At 41.7% G+C, this 22,849-nt stretch overlaps 1 protein-coding gene and 1 long non-coding RNA gene across 3 annotated transcripts in view; one reads left to right on the top strand and one right to left on the bottom strand.

Annotated features, from left to right (window-relative positions):
- Positions 1 to 22,227, bottom strand: part of LOC119851574 (androgen dependent TFPI regulating protein) — a 47,749-nt gene extending 25,522 nt beyond the window's left edge. For both annotated transcript variants that reach the window (XM_038391629.2, XM_043507039.1), the window contains exons 1-3: positions 21,756 to 22,227; positions 13,074 to 13,208; positions 11,349 to 11,450 (exon numbers count right to left, since the gene is read on the bottom strand). In XM_038391629.2, coding sequence (XP_038247557.1) covers positions 11,349 to 11,450; positions 13,074 to 13,208; positions 21,756 to 21,908 — 390 coding nt within the window. In that variant the 5' untranslated portion in view covers positions 21,909 to 22,227. The remainder of the gene's footprint in view (positions 1 to 11,348; positions 11,451 to 13,073; positions 13,209 to 21,755) is intronic.
- Positions 7,669 to 22,849, top strand: part of LOC122458411 — a 55,648-nt gene continuing 40,467 nt past the window's right edge. The window contains exon 1 of the long non-coding RNA XR_006278460.1: positions 7,669 to 7,883. This is a non-coding gene — a long non-coding RNA (uncharacterized LOC122458411). The remainder of the gene's footprint in view (positions 7,884 to 22,849) is intronic.

The following is a 22,849-nucleotide window of genomic DNA, read 5'->3' as shown; positions in this document are numbered from 1 at the left end:
GACCAAGGTGAGGGTGGGATTTTCACAAGCACTTAGCAGTGACCTAATTTGATTTCGATGGGAGCAGAATTAGGCCAATGGTAAGTGTTTTTTGAAAAATCCCTCCCTGATTTCTCTTTTTTCCAGTCGAATCCTAACAGCTCTGTATCACTTGTAGATACTTACATTTGTGTCTTCATCAGTAATGTCATTGAAAACAAAGGGTGAGCCTCAATTTCAAGGTTGGATTGGGGGACACAAGATAGTTGCCCAAAGGCTAATATTAATAGGCCAAATTCTGAGGTCTTTACCTAGTTTTTACTCAATCCACACTCAGGCAAAGTCCCAAGGTCTGAAGGATTTTACCAGTGTATGTGTGGCTTTCAGAAAGAGTTTTATTTCTTAATATCCTTGCATGATGGTACCAAACAGTCCCCCAACCACTGCCATTGTTGTGTAGTTTTTACTATTCCCAGTGCTTTTCCCCATCACTGCTCTCTTTCTCTCTTCTTGGCCCGTTAGTGGCACAAGTTTGATTTACTTTGCTATGTTTCTGTCTTCCCACAAATGTCAGTTTTGCTGTTCTGCTCTGTCCTTATTTATTTTCTCTCCTTACTTTCCATTCTCTTCTTTTATTAGTATGAAACTGCATAGTTCATTATATTGTTTTATATTTTTTAAATAGTAAAATGCCTTGGTTAAAAGGCTCTGTTAAACAGATTTTCTCTCAGAATTATTAATATTAATATTAGGGCTGTTGATTAATCGCAGTTAACTCACGCAATTAACTAAAAAAAAAGAATCGCGATTAAAAAAATGAATCGCGATTAATCGCAGTTTTAATCACACTGTTAAACAATAGAATACCAATTGAAATGTATTACATATTTTGGATGTTTTTCTACATTTTCATATATATTGTATTCTGTGTTGTAATGGAAATCAAAGTGTATTTTATTTTTTATTATAAATATTTGCACTGTAAAAATGATAAAAGAAATAGTATTTTTCAGTTCACCGCATACAAATGCTGTAATGCAATCTCTTTGTCATGAAAGTGCAACTTACAAATGTAGAATCTTTTTGGTACATAACTGCACTCAAAAACAATACAGTGTAACACTTCAGAGCTTACAAGTCCACACAGTCCTACTTCTTGTTCAGCCAATCTGCTGAGACAAACAAGTTTGTTTACATTACAGGAGATAATGCTGACCGCTTCTTGTTTACAATATCACCTGAAAGTGAGAACAGGCATTTGCATGGCATTTTGTAGCTGGCATTGCAAGGTATTTATGTGCTGGATATGCTAAACATTCCTATGCCCCTTCGTGCTTTGGCCACCATTCCTGAGGACATGCTTCCATGCTGATGACACTCGTTAAAAAAAATGTGTTAATTAAATTTGTGATTGAACTCCTTGGGGGAGAATTGTATGTCTCCTGCTCTGTTTTACCAGCATTCTGCCATATATTTCATGTTATAGCAGTCTCAGATGATAACTCAGTACATGTTCGCAAAAAGAAAAGGAGTACTTGTGGCACCTTAGAGACTAACAAATTTATTAGAGCATAAGCTTTCGTGAGCTACAGCTCACTTCATCGGATGCATCCGATGAAGTGAGCTGTAGCTCACGAAAGCTTATGCTCTAATAAATTTGTTAGTCTCTAAGGTGCCACAAGTACTCCTTTTCTTTTTGCGAATACAGACTAACACGGCTGCTACTCTGAAATCAGTACATGTTGTTCATTTTAAGAATGTTTTCACTGCAGATTTGACAAAACACAAAGAAGGTACCAATGTGAGATTTCTAAAGATAACTACAGCCCTCGACCCAAGGTTTAAGAATATGAACTGCCTTCCAACATCTGAGAGGGACGAGGTATGGAGCATGCTCTCAGAAGTCTTAAAAGAGCAACACTCTGATGCAGAAACTACACAATCCAAACTACTAAAAAAGAAAGCTGTTTTGGATTGTTATCGAGCAGAACCCATCATCAGCATGGACATGTGTCCCCTGGAATGGCGATTGAAGAATAAAGGGACATTTGAATCTTTATTGCATCTTGCCTGTAAATACCTTGCAATGCTGGCTACAACAGTGCTATGAGAACATGTGTTCTCACTTTCAGGTGACATTGTAAACAAGAAGTGGGCAGCATTATCTCTTGCAAATGTAAACAAACTGGTTTGTCTGAGCGATTGGCTGAACTTGCAGGCTCTAACACGGGTCAGCAACCTATGGCACACGTGGCAAAGATGGCACACGAGCCAATTTTTAATGGCACGCTGCTGTCTGTTAGACCCCGGCAGACAGCAGCGTGCCATTAAAATTCTGCCCCCCCCCGCCCTCTCCTTGAAGGGCAGGCAAGCTTTCCCCTCCCCCTGCCTCTTCCCCCAGCGTGCTGGGTTCCTGGCCCTCCTTCTTTCCCTCCCTGCCGCCGATCAGCTGACGGCCCTTGCTATGGAGGGGGAGAGGGAAAAGCGGAACCACAGCAGGCTCTCTGCTCCGGGGTGGAATCAGGGCATATCCCCTCCAGCCCCCTGCTGTGAGCCGCTCAGGGCAGGGAGCTGGGAGCACCCCCACAACCCCAGTGCACACCCCCAGCCCTCTGCCCTGACTCCTGCACGTATCTCTCACACACCCCAGCCCTCTGCCCTGACTCCTGCACCCCCCTCACACACACCCAGCCCTCTGCCCGCACCTCCCACACACCCCAGCCCCGTGCCCTGACCCCTGCAGCCCCCCACAACCCCAGCCCTGACTCCTGCACCCTCCTCACACACCCCCAGCCCCCTGCCCTGAGCACCAAACTGGAGCTCCTGCACACACACACCCCACATTCCCACCTTCACCCCTCACACCAAATGGGAGCTGCCCAGGTAAGCGCTCCACACCCAAACCTCCTGCCCCAACCCTGAGCCCCATCCCTCATTCTAGCTCCTGGCCAGACCCTGCACCCCAACCTGCTCCTTCACCCCCAGCCCTGGTCTCAGCGCACTCCCACTCTCATCTCAGTGCAGAGAGAGGAAGAGAATGGCTAGAACCAGGGAGAAGGTAGGTACCTATTCTATGTGGACAGGGCCGGGACCCCAGACTGGCAGCAGGCTGAGCGGTAGCGGGCTGAGCCACTCAGCCCACTGCTGGTCTGGGGTCCCTGCCGCCGGCCCTGCTCAGCCCACTGCCAGTCTGGGGTTCTGGTGCCGGCCCCTTGCCAGCCGGGGTCCCAGCCACAGGCCCCGCTCAGCCCGCTGCTGCCTAGGTGAATGGAACCCCAGGCCGGCAACGGGCTGAGCGGGCCAGCGGTGTAAGATCAGATCAGCATTTTATTTTAATTTTAAATGAAGCTTCTTAAACATTTTGAAAACCTTGTTTGCATACGACAATAATTTAGTTATATAATATATAGACTTATAGAGCGAGACCTTCTAAAAAACATTAAAATGTATTATTGGCTTGCGAAACCTTAAATTAAAGTGAATAAATGAAGACTCGGCACACCACTTCTAAAAGGTTGCTGACCCCTGCTCTAAAATTTTACATTGTTTTACTTTTGAATGCAGTTATATTTTTGTACATAATTCTACATTTGTAAGTTCAACTTTCATGATAAAGAGATTGCACTACAGTACTTGTGTTAGGTGAATTGAAAAATACTATTTCTTTTGTTTTTTACTGTGCAAATATTTGTAATAAAGATAAATATAAAGTGAGCACTGTACACTTTCTATTCTGTGTTGTAATTGAAATCAATATATTTGCAAATGTAGAAAACACCCAAAATATTTAAATAAATGGTATTCTATTATTGTTTAACAGTGCAATTAATTGTGCGATTAATCGTGATTAATTTTTTTAATCGCTTGACAGCCCTAATTAATATTTTTTATTTATTATATAATCTGGAGCAGCAGTGCATGGCCAGGAAACCAAATGAATATCTGTCTGTGTGTGTTTGTGTATATGTACACATATACAAGAGATACAAAAAGTTCTGCTATTTTAGCCAGTCATGAATACAATTGGGGAACTATTGCTTGAGTTTAATCTTATCAGCTGTCAAATATCATCAAACCTTTAATATGTCAGAAAACAAACTTATTTCTTCCCTTTCGAGGTCGAATAGTGCTCACCATGGAAGAGTTGAGAGGGCTATGCAAGTCCCACATTTTCAGAAATTCAAGTGTGTAATTTGTTTGCACAGTTACCAGGAATGTAGGCATCTTTGCTGTTGTTGTATGTGGAAATGTCACATTAGATATTTGAGTAAATTTGTAGCAATAGTGCACACAATTTTGCACATGTGCATTTCTTTGAAAATGTGGACCATATTGAGTATTTGAATGCTTATTATGATACAGTGTCTGAGTGAGTTTTGGTGCCAAAATTGTACTAATATTTTGCTCTGAAACTAAATACACAAGTAAGTGGGTAAAGTTCACATTGCAGTTTGAAGCTGACATGAGATTGAAATGATACTATCTTCCAACGTGGAATTTTGTCTCCAGCTGTCTAGCCAGGGGGATGGGTTAGGGAGCTAGCACTTGTGCATTCTCGAATAACAGAAGTCAAGGAGAATTCAATGCCTTAACATTCATCAATGAAATAACCCCATTTACTCGGAGAGAAAGTGTTTATGTCAACAAAAATGGAAACATCTGAAAACTACATACAGTACGGGGGAAAACCAAGGATCTTAGCATCCAAGTGTGTGTGGCAGTCACTTTAATGCACCATAACCCTCACACTGACATTCTTCTTTTCTCCTAACAAATGAATATAAGGGGGAACCTATAAATGTCCATAGCTGCCGGAGGGTTTAAAACCAGGATAGTTGGAAATGCAAGCAAATCGAAATGTTTATCTCTTTGCCTATTTAAAAGAGCTATTAAATGTTTAATACAAGTGCAGGAGAAATCATATGAGATGGTCAGAGATGTGGCTGAAAATGCCCAGGTGTATATGCTATGAGTAAATATATTCTTTTGAAAAATAGCAGTCCTGGATGGAGTGCACTGAACTAAGATCCTGACTACACACAGACTTTGCACCAGTTTTATAACTGTTGGGTTAGGGGTGTGATATTTTACTTTTAAAGTTATACCAGTACAGCAACTGGTATGGATATCATCTGTGTAAAGGTGTCTTATACCAGAATTGCAGAGTTCTCCTTCCCATATAAGCATAAGCTATACCGGTATAAATCACACTTATGCTAGAATAACTGTATCCACACTAGGGTGGGGTTGTACTGCTTTAACTATATCAGTATAGTTAAAGCCAGAGGTATAACTTTTGTCTGTAGACAAGCCCTTAGATGAGGAGAAATGTGGGAAGCCTCACTGGTATCGTGAAACCTTCTTGCTTTCTATGTTCGTAATGCTGTCAAAACAACAATGGCTCACTTAAGTGAGGCTTCTTGTGCTCTCATGTTCTTCTCCCTTGCTTTCTGCATTACCCTTAGTATGCCCAAATACTCCTCAGCTGTCATTCACTGAGGCAGTTTGATCCGACGGAGAGAACTCTTAGAGACATGGTTCAATTGCTAGTTCTACCATTAATGTGCTTTGTGACCATAGGCAGGTCACTTCTTTACTGTGCCTCTCCTCTCTCCCACCACCTCTCTGTCTTAACTGATTGTAAGCTCTTCAGGGTATAGACTGTCTCTTACTGTGTGTCTGCAAAGTGCCTAGCATGATGGGGTCCTGATCTTTGTCAAGGCTTGTAAGAGTTACTATAATACAAAGAAATACTAATAATTTAGGCAAGTGTAATATTAAACAAAAACTTGCCTATAGTCTAAGAAAGTAACTTATGAAATCAATCTAAAAGGATAACATTTTGCAGACCAAAAGAAAAAAACTATTTTATTAATGAAGAAAAACATATGCATATGGTTATTGAGAATGCAACTGAATGAATAGTTGCAAGTTTTCTTTCTTGTGCTACAAACTAATGACCCACAATTCTCCTTTTTGTTTTACTGTCAATCCTGTCAACCCCTTAAAAATCCAGTGTTCTTCTCAACTGCCATTCAAATGAATAATATATTCACGTGATTCAATTCAAACCATACATAACAGGTAGTGGCTTTTTGGGGAGCATCCAGATACAGCTTAAAAACAGGTCAGGAACGAAATAATTTCAATGAGAGAATGGGCCAAAATGGCTTTTATCTTTGTCACCCTCCACCTAAAAACTTTGGTTCAGATAAAATAATAGTACTTAGGACTTATGTGGTGCTTTTCATCCATGGATCTCAAAGTTCTTTATAAAAATGAGCAATCATACTTACCCCCATTTTACAGATGGGGAAACTGAAGCACAGATGTAAAATGAATTGCATAAGACTCAATAGGAGAGCCAAGACTAGAACTCTGATATCCTGGCTCCCAATATAGCACCTTCTCCATTGGGCCTCACTGCCTCCCTAAATCCTCATAACAGAATTTGATTCCCAATCACTCTTCCTTTTTCAAAATGAAAATTTTCCACTTAGGTCATTGCGAAACCATGACTAAAACATAATACCCTTGGTACATTGCTAGTTGTAACCGTTTGAATGTTAGAGAAAAGTCTCAACATTCCCAGTATGCATTGCTCAGATTGCTACAAAAAGGAGAGAGGTGCATCTTCCCACCTGCTCCTTTTCTCCTTTAGTAACTATTCAGCATGAACTTGTTCCACCAGGAGACTAAATTCATGTGACAAGCAGCAAAAGCCCCCATTTAGGCATCCTGTGGCTAGTTATGCAAAGTGAAAACCCCTTGATGTACCAGCATCAGGGAAAATATACAGGGTTGGTTGGTTGGTTGATTGTCACAAGGAAGAGAAAGCTTGGTTGCCAGCTCAAGAAGCTTTGTGTTCCCAGAGTGTTTGTGCATGTTTCTTGTATGACCTAGACAAACTGTTTAGTTACAGAACATAATGCTTGTCCTATTCATATAGTTAGGGAGATCTCTGAATCAGATCCACATTGGTACTTAGATCCCCCTACTTAGATCCCTAAAGATCCATTGGTACTTAGTCCCAGTTTTACGTGACTAAATCCCGAGGGTCTAGTCCCCTGCTATAAATACCTAAAAGAGTCATTAGAGCAGGGAGGACTGGACTGGACTCTGTCTCCCACCTCCAAGGTTGGGTGCCTGAAATACTAGGCAATAGAGTCATTCTCTTTCTCTCTGCTCCAGTGACTCTGTAAGTAGTAATCCACAACGGAACAGCTTCAACAGGAGAGACTGAGGGAGCCCAACATCAGAATATCCCACAGCTCAGTGATTACAGCCCTCTCCTAAGAGGTGGGAGACCCCTGTTCAAATCCTGTTTCCCCCTCTACCAGAGGGGGAATTGAACCCCAGGTGAGTGCTATAATAACTGGGCTAAAAGTTATAAGGTGAGCACCTTCTTCTCCAGCCATTTTGTGTGGAGTAAGGCAAGTGCCAAATGCATTTTTCAGAAGAAATGACTGAGGTGCCTATGCCACCTGACTCCAGGAAAGAGGTTCCTGGTTGTGGATCACAAGCAGAACTAAGTGCCTCTCTGCAGCCTGGATTTAGGCACCTAACTCTGTGAGAGGGGTGGGGCTTAGTTTACATTTCTTTTGTTGTCATCTTTCATTGGCTAATCTGTGTTCCCTGTAAGCTGCGCGCTTGAGCAGCCGTGCAGGAGAGAGTCAAGCGCTGCCCAGCTGATTAGGAGAGCACACCCAGCCGGCAGCATGTGTTCAGGTGCCCCTCCCCACCATTGCTCCGTCCTGCAGCTGCTCTTGGGACCATCCTGCTGGCTGTGCAGTGGGGGAGGGTGCTGATGTCAGGGCATCCCCCTCTCCCCCCAGCCCCTGTACCCCATCTCTGCAGTGCAGAGGGGACACAGCCTGGCTCAGGACTAGGAGCTGCCGGGAAGGGTGAGTGGCTGAGTGCCTTTCTTAAAGAGACAGTGCACTGTTGTCTGAGATTTCCCCAGCAACCAGCTCACACAGTCAGTCTCTCTCTCTCCCCCTGCCCACGTACCCCATCTCCGCAGAGCGGGAGCGGGGAGACAACAGTCTTCAAGAGAGAGCGCAGGGTGTCTCAGAAACTTTCCCAGAAGCCAGCACACATGCTCTGTGTGTGTGTGTGTGTGTGTGTCTCTCTCTCTCTCTCTCTCTCTCTCACTTACACACATACACACACAGAGAGTCTCTGTGACACACACACACTGTCACATACACTGTCTCTCTGTCACACTCTGTAACACACAGTCTGTCATACACACATACTGTCTCTGTCACTCTGTCACACACATACTGTTTCACACACGCGCACACAAACACTGTCTCTGTATCACACACACACTGTGTCAAACACACACTGTCTCTGTGTCATACTCACCTCCCAACACATATTTGTATTATTGTTGTTGTTACTTCTTGGTACTTCCTGCAATGCATATATATTCTCTGTAATTTTATTCTTTCAAAGTATGTTATTTTAGTGTTTTGACTAGTCTATGCATTCCATAATTTTTATTTCTCTTACACTTAAATTTAATTCCTCGAGTAGTGAGTTCTAAAATGCCTAACCTGCCCTGGCTGGAGTAATTATCCCTATTTAACTTTTAAAAAATATATATCTAGGTTTTTTGTTTTTACTGGTGGCGCACATCTGCACATACCTTGGTGCACATAACAAAATATATTCCACACATGGATAGAAAAAATTAGAGGGAACATTGGTTGCCTTGTTTAGGTGGCTCCCTGCCTAGTGTTCTGGCTTTTGTGGATCTCATTCTTAGGCACCTATCTCTTCCTTATCCCTTTGTGGATTTGGACCTCTGAGACTGTTCTACTGATTTAAAAACACTCAGGCTGTAAATGATATATCCCTTATATATATAACTGATATACCCAAAACACACAGCCACCTAACAAAACTAACAGCTTTTCCCCCATAGCCATGAGGCGATATGAACTTTTTCTAACCTCAGACCTGTGAAATATAGCAGAGTTCATCGGGAAGAGGAAACCCCCTCATCAAATCTTTTCCCTGACAATTGACATTTAGTGTGCTGTTCCTTTAAATATCTGGCAGCTCCCCAGATCCCCATGGTATTTACAGTGGACATCTTGGATCAAAAGGAAGAAATGCCGTTGGCTATTTCTGAAGCCTTAAAAGCCTTATTTTCATTATGATAGCATTTATAATGCTCGCATAGGGCTCTCCCCATGCCACGTCAGTGCCAATGATCTTTTCAGAACTCTTAATTCGCTTCTAGTAGACATCTTGGATTCTACAATTACTGGAAGGAAACTTCTCCCACGCCCCTCCCACAAGTTGGCAGAACTGCTAGTAGTATTAATTACGTATATAGTGCTGTAAGGTGAGCATGGCCTGTTACATTTCATTACAGGCAGCTGGTTTGCAGTCAGTCACTGAGAGATTGGTTGATCATTGTGCAGTAGCTGGAATGCTTCCCAAAATACATGCATTTTCAGGAACTCCTTAAATGAGGAGCGGGAGGAAGCTTGTCATAGATGAATTAGAAGATGACATTTATTGCAGACTCAGCAACCAGAGTCAGTGCAGTTCTGCCTTGACAAAGTGAAAACGTGGTTCTATCTTGTAATGTAGGTGGGACCTAAACATGCCCCTGAATGTAGCATGATTTGGGAATGTAAGTTAAATTGCAGTTCCATTCCATCTATGCTTACAGGATGGGATCATTTTTAAACTGAGTCTGGGATGCTGTAAACAGGTTTCCCAGCATGCTATTTTCAGAGGGTGATGCAAGTCATCCCATTTGGTTATGCAGATTTGAGTTACACAGAACATCCCAAAATCATGTGAATAAAATCTTGATACCACATCAAATTGTCAGGTATTCTGTATATGCTGAATGTTTACAAAAGGAGGGAAATGTAGATATCTCGGAGAACTTGAAAACATTTCACTTTTACTATTTTTTGTACCCCAGTTGTAAAGCTAGGCTCCCTTAGTACTGTTTGTACATCTATACAGGCCTGGGAAGGAGAGAGAAATTATAACAAATACATTTTAGAGACTGCTGCAAATAGTTTTTCCATCTGTAATAATGTCAAACTTGGAAGCCCCAGTCTCTCTCAATCTTCCTAGGCCATTACAAAAAGTTGCCCTATTGGGAAGGACAAATTCCCAGCTATGCATTGAGATTTTTAAAAAAATAAATCCAAAATCTAGCACTGAACAAGATAATAGTTAGCCCTATTGCTGGCCCAGAATCCTGAACCTGAGACTAATGTAATTTTGAGAAGAAAAGGAATAATTTTCTGTGACTAATAGCTTTAAAAAAAACAGTGGCTGTTTGCATCTGTTCAGCAGTTTGGAATGTTTAAGTCCCAGTGAAGCTGGATTAGTAGGCAGAGAGCAGGTGATAGGGTCAAAAGTGCATCATGGCTTCCATTTATCACTCAGTTTATCACATGGATATCACTCATGGGAAAGTGGCATATATGTTCATGCTGTACAAGGATAAGTATTTGTAAATATACGTTTATAAAGTGGATGTTTAAAAAAATCCAACAAATGTTCTCAGTCAGAAATATCTGGGAAGTTCCATTTCGCTTCAAAGGCATCAGAAATTGCAGTGTGTTGCAAAGTTATTGAATTGGAAAAATCTTAAAAAACTGGAATCTTGAGAGAAACAAGGCTGGGACGTCTGCATGACTATTTCATACTTTTTGGCTCCTCTGATTCAGACTACGTTGAACCTCTCCCCTTCCTGCCTCCCTTAGCCTCAGGAGGCTGCTATGACCTTATAACCACCCACGGTTTCCATGTTACTGTCAGCATCCTTACACTTGACTGATGAGAAATATGTGATTATTCAACACATCATAAAAACAGCTATGGCAATTGAAGGAGAGATCTGGAATATATTTATAGAAATCTGTAAACAATCATTTCAATTCAGCTATTCAGTGCTGTGCACACATTACCTTATGAGCTGTTGAGCTGTCAGATTTACTTTGATTCTTTCACCTCTTTTAAAAATTACCAAGTGCTCAGCTGTATTTCTAACCAGTTTGTATTTCATAACATTCTGTTTATGGAGACAATTTCTTTTTTGAACTGCACTAACCTAGAAGGTTTTCTTTGTATGATTACACATCGTTTCACTGATTTTTAAGAGGCTTGACATGCCATGATTCACTGACATTCCCTGTGTGTTAAAAAGCTTCTTTAGGCAACTATAGCACATGCATCCGTTCATTACATACAGCTCAATGTGTGCTTTAAATACACAGCGGCAGGGGGGAGTTGTGAAACCCTTTTGGAAAGATAAATAATGCAACAGTGGAACATTCATTACAAAAGTCTGTGTGTTCTAGGCGCTAGTCCGGGTTTTTACTCACCATAGCATGATTTAACCACATTGGAATGATCCCATCCAGGCTCTTGGGGTAAACCAGTTCTCGGTTGTACGTATACAATACCCAAAAGAACATAAACACAAACTGTAACAAAAGAATTTTTGTTGTAAAAGGCAAAGTAGGCTGTAGGAAAAATGTGAGCTTGCGAGATAAAACAACTGATGTATCACACAAATTACAAAGTAAAGAAGGGAAGTTACTGCAAGATATGCATCCGATGAAGTGAGCTGTAGCTCACGAAAGCTTATGCTCTAATAAATTTGTTAGTCTCTAAGGTGCCACGGGTACTCCTTTTCTTTTTGCAAATACAGACTAACACGGCTGCTACTCTGAAACCTGCAAGATACAGTGTTCTGCTGTTGTGAAAGCCATGTCAGACTCGCCTTGCCTTTCTCAGTATTCTAGGGCATATGTCTATAAGAAACCCTTCCTCTACTGTATCAACTGCTGACCCTGAAATTTCCAGGGAACACATGACTATCCTTGAACCCTTCTTATTTTGCCAGTGGGATCTTGGATGGTCCAAGGTTCCTAGGCCTTGGTTGTCATGCCAAAGGATTTGTTCTGCTCAGTAACAACGTAAAAGCAGATAGTGGGCAAGACTGATTGTCTAAATCTTGGCATGCCAGTAAAGTCTGTAAACTTCATTCCTAAGCTGTAGGTACAGGAAGGTACAGGAGTAGGCTGTATCTTGTGCCCATCTGATCCAATAGGAGAGGATTTACAGCGGGAGGATTTAAGTGTAAGAAATGAATCCCAGTATCAGCTACTGATATCCAAAAGCTCATTTGTACTTTCTTTGAGCACAAGCTGTCTGTATTATGGAAACTGAGGTCATGAGAGGTGGGGAGGATTGTGAGTACTAAATATAGTGCACGCAGGTTACAGACAGATACATCCTAGTGTTCAGCCCTTTTCTGTTTCATACGCAGAAGCATGCATGGGAGATGTGACGGCAGTATTACAAGAAACTGGTATGCAAAGAACGACTAGTAGCTGAGATGGCTTAGTCTCAATTGCAGGAATGGCCTGTCTTGGTTCACCTGGCTGAAATGCTTGTGGACCCAGTTAAAGATGAGTTTCAGCTCTCCTGAGCCCAGCTTCTGTAAGCCCCTCTCACGCTGAGTTGTACTGACTGAGTGATTTCAGTCTCTGGCCCATTACTTGCAGAATCATTTGGCGGACACAATTGTCTACATGTGAGCAGACAGTCAAAAATGAATCTTTAGTCAATTATTCTAAGTAATATCATTTAATTATGTTTCTCTTCTGTGTTTGTTTAAACTCACTTTGCAGTCAGGGAAGACAATATGAGGATTTGTTGCCTTTTAAGGACCCTACTAGACACTTAAGGCACATGTTGCCCTTTTTGTGAAACTATTGCAGTAGGTAATTTCATTGGCTCTTATGTATAAGGATAGCAGAATGTCTACTTTCTGCCCTTTGATTTTGGTGGACCTCTGTTTGCTTATGGCTGGGTTGTAGGGGGTTGAGGCAGGGGGCTTATAGTCGCTCTATATGTCAGAGCAACTTGTTCAACAATAAACCACTAGCGAGCTTCACATCTGGGGCTATATTTAAGCATTGTTTCTTCATTTAAATTGATTTGTTCTGTTTTCAAAAGACAAAATGAAGCTCCTTAGTAATATCTGTATCTATCTGGTACATGTGTATATATAATTATTATTATAGACATTGGTTACTTACCGTGGCCACAGGGAAAGCCAGGGCACTGAAGAGAAGGTCTCTACAGGAAATTATGTATTTAGCACTTGGCAGTTTCTTAATTAGTCTCAACACATCAGCCAGGAAGGAGATCCCATAGAAAACAGCCTGTAAAACCTAAATTAATTACAGATAATGAGGGAATCTTCATCCACCATTGATTAGCATGTTCCTGCATGAACTCAATACTTGCTCTTTAGGGAGCTGTTTTGTTGGTGAACTACAAGTTAGCACCAGGGAAATAGCTTTTGGCTCAATTTTCCTTATTAACTGAAAGTGATTAAATAAAGTAGTTCAGGAGATTATTTTAACAGTACCTTGCTTAATGGACCGAGCAGAACAGTACGGTGTGAAGAGTGAGCTTTATTCAGACTGAAAGTGACAGGATGTGTTGAAAGATAAGCCTTTTTGCAATTAATATGTTAATTATTAACCTCAAGGTAACATAGTAGTGATGGGAGGGGACAAATCTGTGGCTATTCTGAGTTCTTATGTTTCCTGCAAATCAACCACTATAAGTGTTCTCACAGGTTAGCCAAGATAGTGCCTCCTGGCTGGTGGTGATAGTTTAGAGTTCATGCCCATACTGTACCAATTAACCAAAACAAAATACCCTAAAAGGGCTGTGTTAGACAGCAAAGCCACTTGAAAAAGAGTTGTCCTGTACTGGGTCCTGAACCTATTTCTGCTGAATTCAGGGAGATGCAAGAGCAGGACTTCACATTCAGATCCTTAAAGATATTTTAGGCAAGAGTTAGCCACCTCAATACCTTGAGGATCTGGGCCTCAGTAACTAGAAATAAGACCTCTTTGCACTAGAATTGAGAGCGCTGGTTGAATTATTATTAATATTATTTTTGCAAATAATGTAACCAATTGATTCTGGCTCTTTTTAAGTTAGCTAACTTCATAGATGGTCTGATAATATTATGCAAATAATGTATTATCTGTATTCTATTCCACTGATCATCAAATAATTGTATCTGAAAACTGTGTTTCTCATTGTTCAACCACCTCGGCTAGTGCTACACAATGGATCATAGTGCACTAAATGTGGAAAGAAGTAAAGACGAAGCCTATTAAGAACTTGCTGCCCTTTGACTGCTAATCTGTGCTCAACTTTGAACCTGAGCTCAGTTTTTCTTGATTACTGGTGGTATTTTTAAAGCTAGATTCTCTCTCTCGTGCTGGGAAACTCAGTCTACTGCAAATGCTGGCACTGCTGAGATGGAAAGATAGTGTATGGCATTCTGAATGATGTCTCTTTTGCCATTATCTCACCCTGAATCAGATTTTTATTTTGAGTTTGTGTGATATCTGAGGTTGGACTGACTTCTTCTTCAGGAGCCTGGAGAGGTGGGGCTTGGGAGGGGACAGCACTTGCACAGCACTTGATCAGAAAGTTTTAGATGGAAAATAGAGGATGGGAAGCAGGATGGCCTCCCCCTGCCCACCAAAAAAACCCCCTTATTTCAAAATGCATAGTGCTTTCATAGTGTGGTTCCCCTTAGGGCATCCAGGTGCATTTAAATATTAATGACTTAAGCCTCACAACACTCCTAGGAGGTAGGTAATTAGCTTTAAACAAAAGATAGGGAAACTGAAGCACAGAAAGGCTAAGTGACTCGCCCGTGGTCTCACAGGAAGTATGAGACAGAGGTGGGAGTTGAATGCAGGTCACTTGACAAATAGTGCTGTGGCTCATCCCCAACACCATTCTTCCTCCCAAAGAGGACAGGAGGCTTATGGACTGAATAATGCAACTGTCATTAAAAATAACCCAGCCAGAACCACAAATATTTACAGTTCAAGTTCATTCCAGTTTAAGACACAAAAATAGCCCTTTAAATATATGTGTGTGTGTGTGTGTGTGTGTGTGTGTGTGTGTGTGTGTGTGTTTCACCATTGACTTTGAGATCTTCCTTATCAAGATCTCTAATTGGCCTCTCTAACTGTAGGTACAGTTTTGGACTCTAAGGGCTCAATCTTGCAAGGTGCTGGACCTAAAGCAGCAAAGCACTTAAACACATGCTCAACTTCAACGGGACTCCTCGTATACTTAAAGTTAAGCATGTGTTTAAGTGCTTTACCAGATCAGACCCTGGGGCCCCATTCCTTAAGGCACACACATGGGAGATGGGTGCTTAAGAATTGCTCTTTTTCTTGTATGCCATTGACTGTAACTACTGCAGGCTGGAGAGCAAGCTACAATGTTCAGTTCAATACTTTCTCCCTATACTTTAAACAGCATGACAAATGGCAATGAAATGACCTGTGTGACATGATGATAGTGAAAGTCTGGTGATGCATGGTGACTAATCATTAATAAAGCATCTCATAGGCTTTCTCTATTTGAGAGAAGCATGGTTCCCAGAGTACAAGGGTCTGATTATTGCTTTTATGGTGAGCCCTACATTAATCATGAGACAGAAATAAACTTCATTTTCCCCCCTTAAAATCAATTAAAACAAACATTTGGATGGAAAAGAAACAGATGGTCCCAAAGCATCCAAGTTCTCAGTCTAGCATTCTTTCTGTAGCTTACAGAAGAGGTCAATAGTATCTTCCAGACTGAAAACTTTCCATTCATTTTTCTTTACTTAGGTTGCAGTGTGTGAGCGTGCAGTTATCTGCACCTGTATCCATGGGCCCCTATTTCCAAATAAAAATCCTGGAATTTAATCTCAGGAGTGTACCTTTAAGACACCCAACATTCTACCCTCAGCTACAATAATAGAAATCCAAAGTAACTGCATTGAATTCAGTGGATTTCCATTGGTATAACTAAAAGGACACCTTAGCCTAAGACTGCTATAACTATACTTTAAAAAAAAAAAAGGTAAAAAGTTAGGAAAATAACAGTTTAAGGAGATTAACCACCTAACTGAAATAACATTCCATATCATACATGGTTTAACAGAAATAGAGACGTGCTAACAATTAGTGTGCACACTCAAGTTACAAGTTTCAAGAGCAACTACAGACTTTGGAAAGTTAACTATTGTCCCAGACAGTGTCAGGAAAGAAATTATGGTACTACTTCTCACTTTAGGTGAAACTCACTTCTGTGCAGAAGGCCTACCTGAGGTTTATGAACACTTCAGTCCCTCTTAAGCCTTATTTGGAGAGTGTAAGTGGGACTAATTAGTGCACAGGGGTGAATTTCACCCCTTAAGGGTACGTCTACATTTTGAACTGGGGGCATAATTTCTGGCTCAAGGAGACATACCTGTGCTAGCTCTGATCAAACTAGTACACTAAAAATAGAAGTGTAGTCTCAATGAAATGAGCAGTGGAGGGGCTAGCCACTCCGTCTATGATCCAGGCCAAGAGACTAGGTATGTACTTGGGATGGCTAGCCTATGCTGCCACTCATGCTGCTGTGGCTACGCTTCTATTTTTAGTGCTCTAGATTAACCAAAGCTAGCACAGATATGTCTCCTCAAGCTGGAAATTATGCCTCCAGCTGGAAGTATAGACATACCTTTAGAGAAGTGCAGGAGTGAAGCCTTGATACGACAGGGCATGTCTACACTGCAATTAGACACTGGTGGCTGGCCTGTGCCAGCTGACTGGGACTCACAAGGCTTGGGCTAAGGGGCTGTTTAATTGCAATGTAGACATTTGGGCTCAGGGTGCAACCTGGGACCCTCTCACCTCATGGGATCCTAAAGCCCAGGCTCAAGCCTGAGACCAAATGTCTACACTGCAGTTAAACAGCCCTTAGCCCGACCCCTGTGAGCCTCCATCAGTTGGCATGGGCAAGCCGTGGGTTTTTAATTGCATTGTAGACATATCCCCAGATATCCTGTAAACACTGAGGGGAGCTCTGCTGCTGTGTGCCTCCGTAGGTGCCTGCTATTAAGTGGTTTCATTTGGATTATACTCAGCCTACGTTTTCAGGTGCAACAAGAGAATTTAAACTCCACTTTAAAACTGGAAAACTGAACACAGCCTTAATTATGGAGTCATCACAAGTGCATCCATAATATATCACAGTACCATAGAACACAGAGGGACTTGAACACCAGATCTGAACCCTCACAAACTCAGGAAAATTCATACCTGGACATGAATCCACATTTCTCAATTATGTAAGTATAATAGAAAATATACAAAAGGATGAAATTATTTTCAAGTAGCAATGTTGGCACTTGCAACTGCAGCTGCTCTCAGTATATAAATCTGCCAGATGTAGTTTAAAAGGATTCCTCAAAGTATTCTCCCCAGAACAGGAAGAGAAATAAGAACAGAAACATTCTGAAAGGCAGAAGCCCATGATTAACCTGCAGAGAAGGGGGAATTGACTGGCCCTTCAGGACAAACCTCTCTGTTTTCTATAAACCATTTTTAGTGCCACAGTGATACGGTCTTTAGAAATGCTTACATACAGACAGACAGGATATGTTTCATTTACTATAGCTATTTAATTTGACCAGACAGATCAGATGGACTAGGAGGCATCAATGGTAAAAATCAAATTTCACCTAATTTGATCGAAGCAAGTATTTCCATTTATTTATTCCCGTGATTCATTTTCAAAGATGGCATCTGGCTACCTGAATGTATCTAATTCCCAAACTGATAGTCATAAACACAGCCCACAGCATTTTGTTTAATGGGATATAAATCTGATATTCCATGTGGGCTGTTAGATATGGCAATCAAATTTTACTACTTTCATATATACTCACACATAAAATTATAGAAAATTATGTGCAATAAATATTGGATCTATTTGAAAACAAATAGGAAACAGTACCGTTAGTACAATCAAAACCATTTTAATAATGAGAGATTCAAGTGTAATGAACAAAATTTGGGAGAGGGAATGTGGATGCAAATGTCTGTTTTCAGTTGCCCGGGAATGTTCTTTATGCATATTCTACTTGTGTATATGCAATAAACCATTTTATGTGATAGATGGAAAGATTTGGGATAATAACTTATTCTGGATGCTGCATTATTAGTCGTATCGATGTAGCAACAAAGAATCCTAGTCATGCACCAGGATCCATTGTGCTAGCTAGACACTATACAAACACAGAACAAAAAAACAATCCCTGTCCCAAAGATCTTACAATCTAAGTATGTTTCATATTATACAAAATAGATGTAAAACTGTTCTTATCTGTCCAGTAGTCCCTTCTATCTGTTCAGGGACTGACCAATGAAAGCCTTTGATATTAAAAGCTCTAGGTGTGTTTATTTTTCTCTTGTGCAACACCACCCTACGCTATCTCCTTTTGAAGGCTCTGACTGCAACAAATAGTATAAGTGAGTAAGTGGAGTTAAAGTGGCATGTGAGAGCTGGAGTCTGGCTTTTGGGAGGCTCACACAGCAGGTGCGAATGTGGAGAAATTGCTAAAAGAGGAGTATACAGGAACGCAAGTGTGTGCTTCCAAGCAGAGCTGTGCCGGACCTGGAGTTTCCATGGCATGGGCAGCTTTGCATTTCTGAAATTCTTTTCATTCTAAATCAGAACACAAAGTCAGAGATTGGAATGGACATTTAAAAAAAAAATCCACTTCAGAAGAACCAAAAGGAAACGTGATATTTTTGCAGGCTAGCAAGCTGGTAACTAGAACCTGAGCAACCTGGAGCCCCAAAACCCAACCAGATGGGCTACTAGTGATCCCAGGCAGTCTGATGAGCTCACCTGCTGGCAGACTGACTGTGGGAAGAGGAGGTAGGGCAGAGGCAGGAAACCAGGTTGGCCCACTGGCCTGTCTGCCTGCCTGCTTGGGTTCAGTCTAAACTTCAAGCGGAATCAACACATTCCCTCAGAATGTTTTGGTTCCATCAAATCAGCATTTTCTGACAGAAATCTGTTTGGTCTGAAATTTTTCAGCCGGCTTTACTTCCAAGAGACAGATCCCAGTATCCCTTGAAGCATTATAGTTCTGTTTTCAAAGGCTGCATAATTTTGAACAGTCTCCTAGTTATTATTTGCTGGTGCACATACCCAAAGCAGGCCTCTCTAGTGCCCCTCATCTGAGCAGGAAATTTTAAAGTGCTGCTTTTCTGCTCCCCATGTTCTTCTGCCCTTTGACCACTGCCCAGCCAGCCCCAGGGTGTTGGCTGCAGCTTGTTTCCACCCAGTGAAGTGCTTGTGTATGTGGGCTTTTCCTCTGCAGAACACAGGACCACTTGGTAGTGTGAAAGATATACACGGGGGAGAGACTAGGGGAAGCAGCCAAGTAGAGAGGAAGGCTCAGCCAGGATCCCATCTTTGATCTAATTGACCAATTGACGATGATGTGAAAACAAGGAGTGATCCATGTATTGATATGAAAACAAACAGAATTAGAGAAAGACCGAGTGGCAGGTTCTGCATGTCGACTGCTGAAAGGAAATTGCAATGTGTGCATCATTTTCAGGGGCACAGCCACACAATTGTAATGTATACATGGCTATGCATGTTGACCCTTTGTGGTGTATTTTGGAAAAGTCTCGTCTACACATTTGGAGCTACATCCTAAGGGACATAGAGAGGCCCTTTATTCCCTAAAGCGGAGCTCTGTGCTGGCCTTTTTGATTGTGAGGTTAGGTCACCTCAGTATGAGATATGGAGCAACTGAGTCATGAAGCAACTGGTCTACCTCAAAAGGGGCTGTGAGCTTAAGCATTATCTCCTGACCCCCTCCACTAGGCCTCTGGTATCCTAACCCGTCCCTCCCTCCCTCTTTTTTTCTGCCACATATCGGGACCCTGGAAGTTACTACTACCCAGAGCAGCCTATGCAGGTGAGGGAGGGAATGGTGGAATAGGTGCTTGCTGTAACACCCTCCCCACTTCCTCAGAAAAAGTCTCTGGAGAAAGAGGGATTGTGAGCCATCAAGGAGCTTCTGCTTCCTCCACCCCTTCATGCCCCTGTCTGAATCTCACCACCTTTCCTCTGTGACTGGAGGGTGGTGTCTTCAGCCGAGTGGGCACCCCTGTTGCTCACTGCTCCATTTTGGAATAGTCAATTCTGCTTCTGAAAGGATGGGGAGGAAAATCAGCACAGTCATTTGCTGTCTCCCCATGCTCACAGCGAGACCCTGGGAAAAGGGTAGCTTCACTCAACATCATTCCCCTGGTGACCCCAGTATTGTAGACAGCAGAGCAGCGGGGCCATGGGGAGGGCTGATTGTGGATCTGCCTGAGGGGGACCATTTTGCCTCAGGATTTCTTTTCTGCTTGGGCAACACAAAACCATTCCAAGGGCCAGCGATGTAGGTGGGCTCTGCAGCCGCACAGCAGCAGGCTTATATTTTGGCCCTCGGTGGTTAGGATGTTGACGGGTATTGCCCAAGGAGAGGAACTTCTATACTACTTAGATTACTCCCCAGTGTTTCCCATTTTATCATTGGTTTTCATTAATGGTTTTTAAAAATACAACATAAGAATGCCCAAAGGTATAGCCCCAAATCCTGCTCCTCATTCTGTGGGTGAGGAGAGCCCAGCCTACAACAGGACAACTGTGGTTCAAGGAAGCTCAGTCAGGACGTCAGGGGCCTATGGGGTGGCTCACATTGCTGGTTGTTAGTAGCCGCTGCAGTAAATATTTATATTGACTACTACTGTATATGCTACACAGACACAGAAGAGACAATCCCTACCCTGAAGGGCTTAGACTCACAAAGTGCTTTAGTGCGTGCCACCGCGCCCTCTATTGTGTAGTAACTCCCAGTGTGGCATCATCCAGTGGCCCTCTAGGGATAAGGATGGGCATGGGCAGGGCTGGAGGTTCCACTGCTATGCAAATCCATACACCACTGACTGGGTCACAAGGGGAATGCAAGGGCTATGGAGCCTCGAGGCTAACTAGTGTCCCTGAAGTAGCTCCATTACCAGAACAACAGCTCAATAGGAATCCTCTCCACAAGCCCCTGTCTCCGCCCATAGAAATCCCCTTTGCACAGCTCAGCTACTTGGGCTAGTTACACGGACCAAGTTTTGTCCCATGGACAGCATGTGTTATATGTTTTCATTTGGTTAGTAATGGTGTGATATTAGTACTAATGTGTGATGGAGAAATATATTATTGTCAGTATATCACAGTGTAATTCTAAGAAACATAGCCAGCCATTGATCATACTTCTTGAAAAGCATGAGATAATATTGCACATATTTCTACATTTCTTTATGCCCATTGTGACTTACAATGTCCCCCCCCAAACAATTTTTTTTAATTAAGTACATGCAATGATTGGCTATTACCTCACGATATTTTGTTTTACTGCTTGTATATTTTGTAATAGGTTAAATCTTTTCAAAGAACTATAATTATCACTGCATGCATGTTACTCAGTGCTGAATATACCTATATTAATACTAATTGGTAATTATTCTTCTCCTAGGACTAGATAACATGCTTCAAAGCTGTACATACTTCCTGTACACACTCTACATTTCTTTCCTTCTCACGGTTAACTTGTGTCTTAACAATGAGGCAACTAGCTACAGTATATATAAAATTTAGAAGTATTGCAATTTGCTGCCAAATATTCTTTATGCCTAAACAACACAAATGTGGATAACTATTTAGTTTCCTTTGGGGTATAAACCATAAAAGAAAGCAGTATAACAGCAGCAAATACACCAGCTGCATATGTTTTGAGGCACAGATGGTAGACAGACAAATAGACAGATTGGTACCACTGTATACTACATGCTTACCAGATTGAGAACTGTCAAATATTTCCACTGCCTACCATAAAGGAACACTTCAGACGGCTGGTCTTCTGCTCTTACGAGTGAGATTGAATAGGTTACAAAAATATACCAGACAAAAACAAGGGAATGGTACAGAGCCAGTGTAGCAATTGCCATGGTTCTGCTGTAAGTGCTATTCAAGCCTAAAAGCAGCTTTTCTTTTAATGTTCAGTAGCCATGCATAAGAAATTGCACGGCAGGAGAGTTTGCTGTCTGAAGAAAGTCAGGACACTGCTCGTATGAAACAAATATTACAACATTGGCTGGACTTTGCTTCTTTCTTCTTCTCTTTTTTTTTCTACTGATAAGCTTGGAAAAAATAGGCTTATTCCCTGGATTTAAATGTCTCACTCAAGATTACTGAAGATTAGTTGCAGAGTTGCATAAGTTTTGGTGTTCCTGCACCAGGGGAGGAGGTTGTTGCTGGTTTTGCATAATTGAGCTTCACATTCTTTTTGGACAAGTAGGAAAAAAACCCTATTTTTCCTTCTGGTGAGATATTGGTGTTGTCATGACCCTTGATCAATTTTGGGGGACCTTTGTCACTTTTGTTTCGATAAAGAACGAAGATGGAAAGAAGAGAGGGCTTTCAAAGGCAACTGAATAAATTTGTTAGTGTGGTAAAAGAGGGAGGATCCAAGGGGTTAATACACTAATGTTAGGGTTCTTTGGTTTCGTAAGTTTTTTGAAAATCGTTTTTGACATTCTTTGTAGAAAGTTTTCTGAAGTAGGTTATTCTGTCAATCCATGTTACTTAAGTATTTACAAATGTACACAGCTGATCTGACAAAATTCAAGTCAGTTTAAATGTCTGGGAGGGGATAGAGAGAAGGGGCAATAGCCTGGGGTAATGTAACTTAAGTACAGGTTTCAGAGTAGCAGCCGTGTTAGTCTGTATTCGCAAAAAGAAAAGGAGTACTTGTGGCACCTTAGAGACTAACAAATTTATTAGAACATAAGCTTTCGTGAGCTACAGCTCACTTCATCGGATGCATTTTTTACTTAAGTAGTTTCTTTACTGAGCTGCTTGTTTGCTTAATCACATTAACCTCCAGATA

The sequence above is a fragment of the Dermochelys coriacea genome, chromosome 2 (assembly GCF_009764565.3).
Source record: "Dermochelys coriacea isolate rDerCor1 chromosome 2, rDerCor1.pri.v4, whole genome shotgun sequence".
Lineage (NCBI taxonomy): Eukaryota > Metazoa > Chordata > Testudines > Dermochelyidae > Dermochelys > Dermochelys coriacea.
The sequence above is the reverse complement of the archived record's forward strand: the minus strand, read 5'-3'. Positions and strand labels throughout refer to the sequence as shown.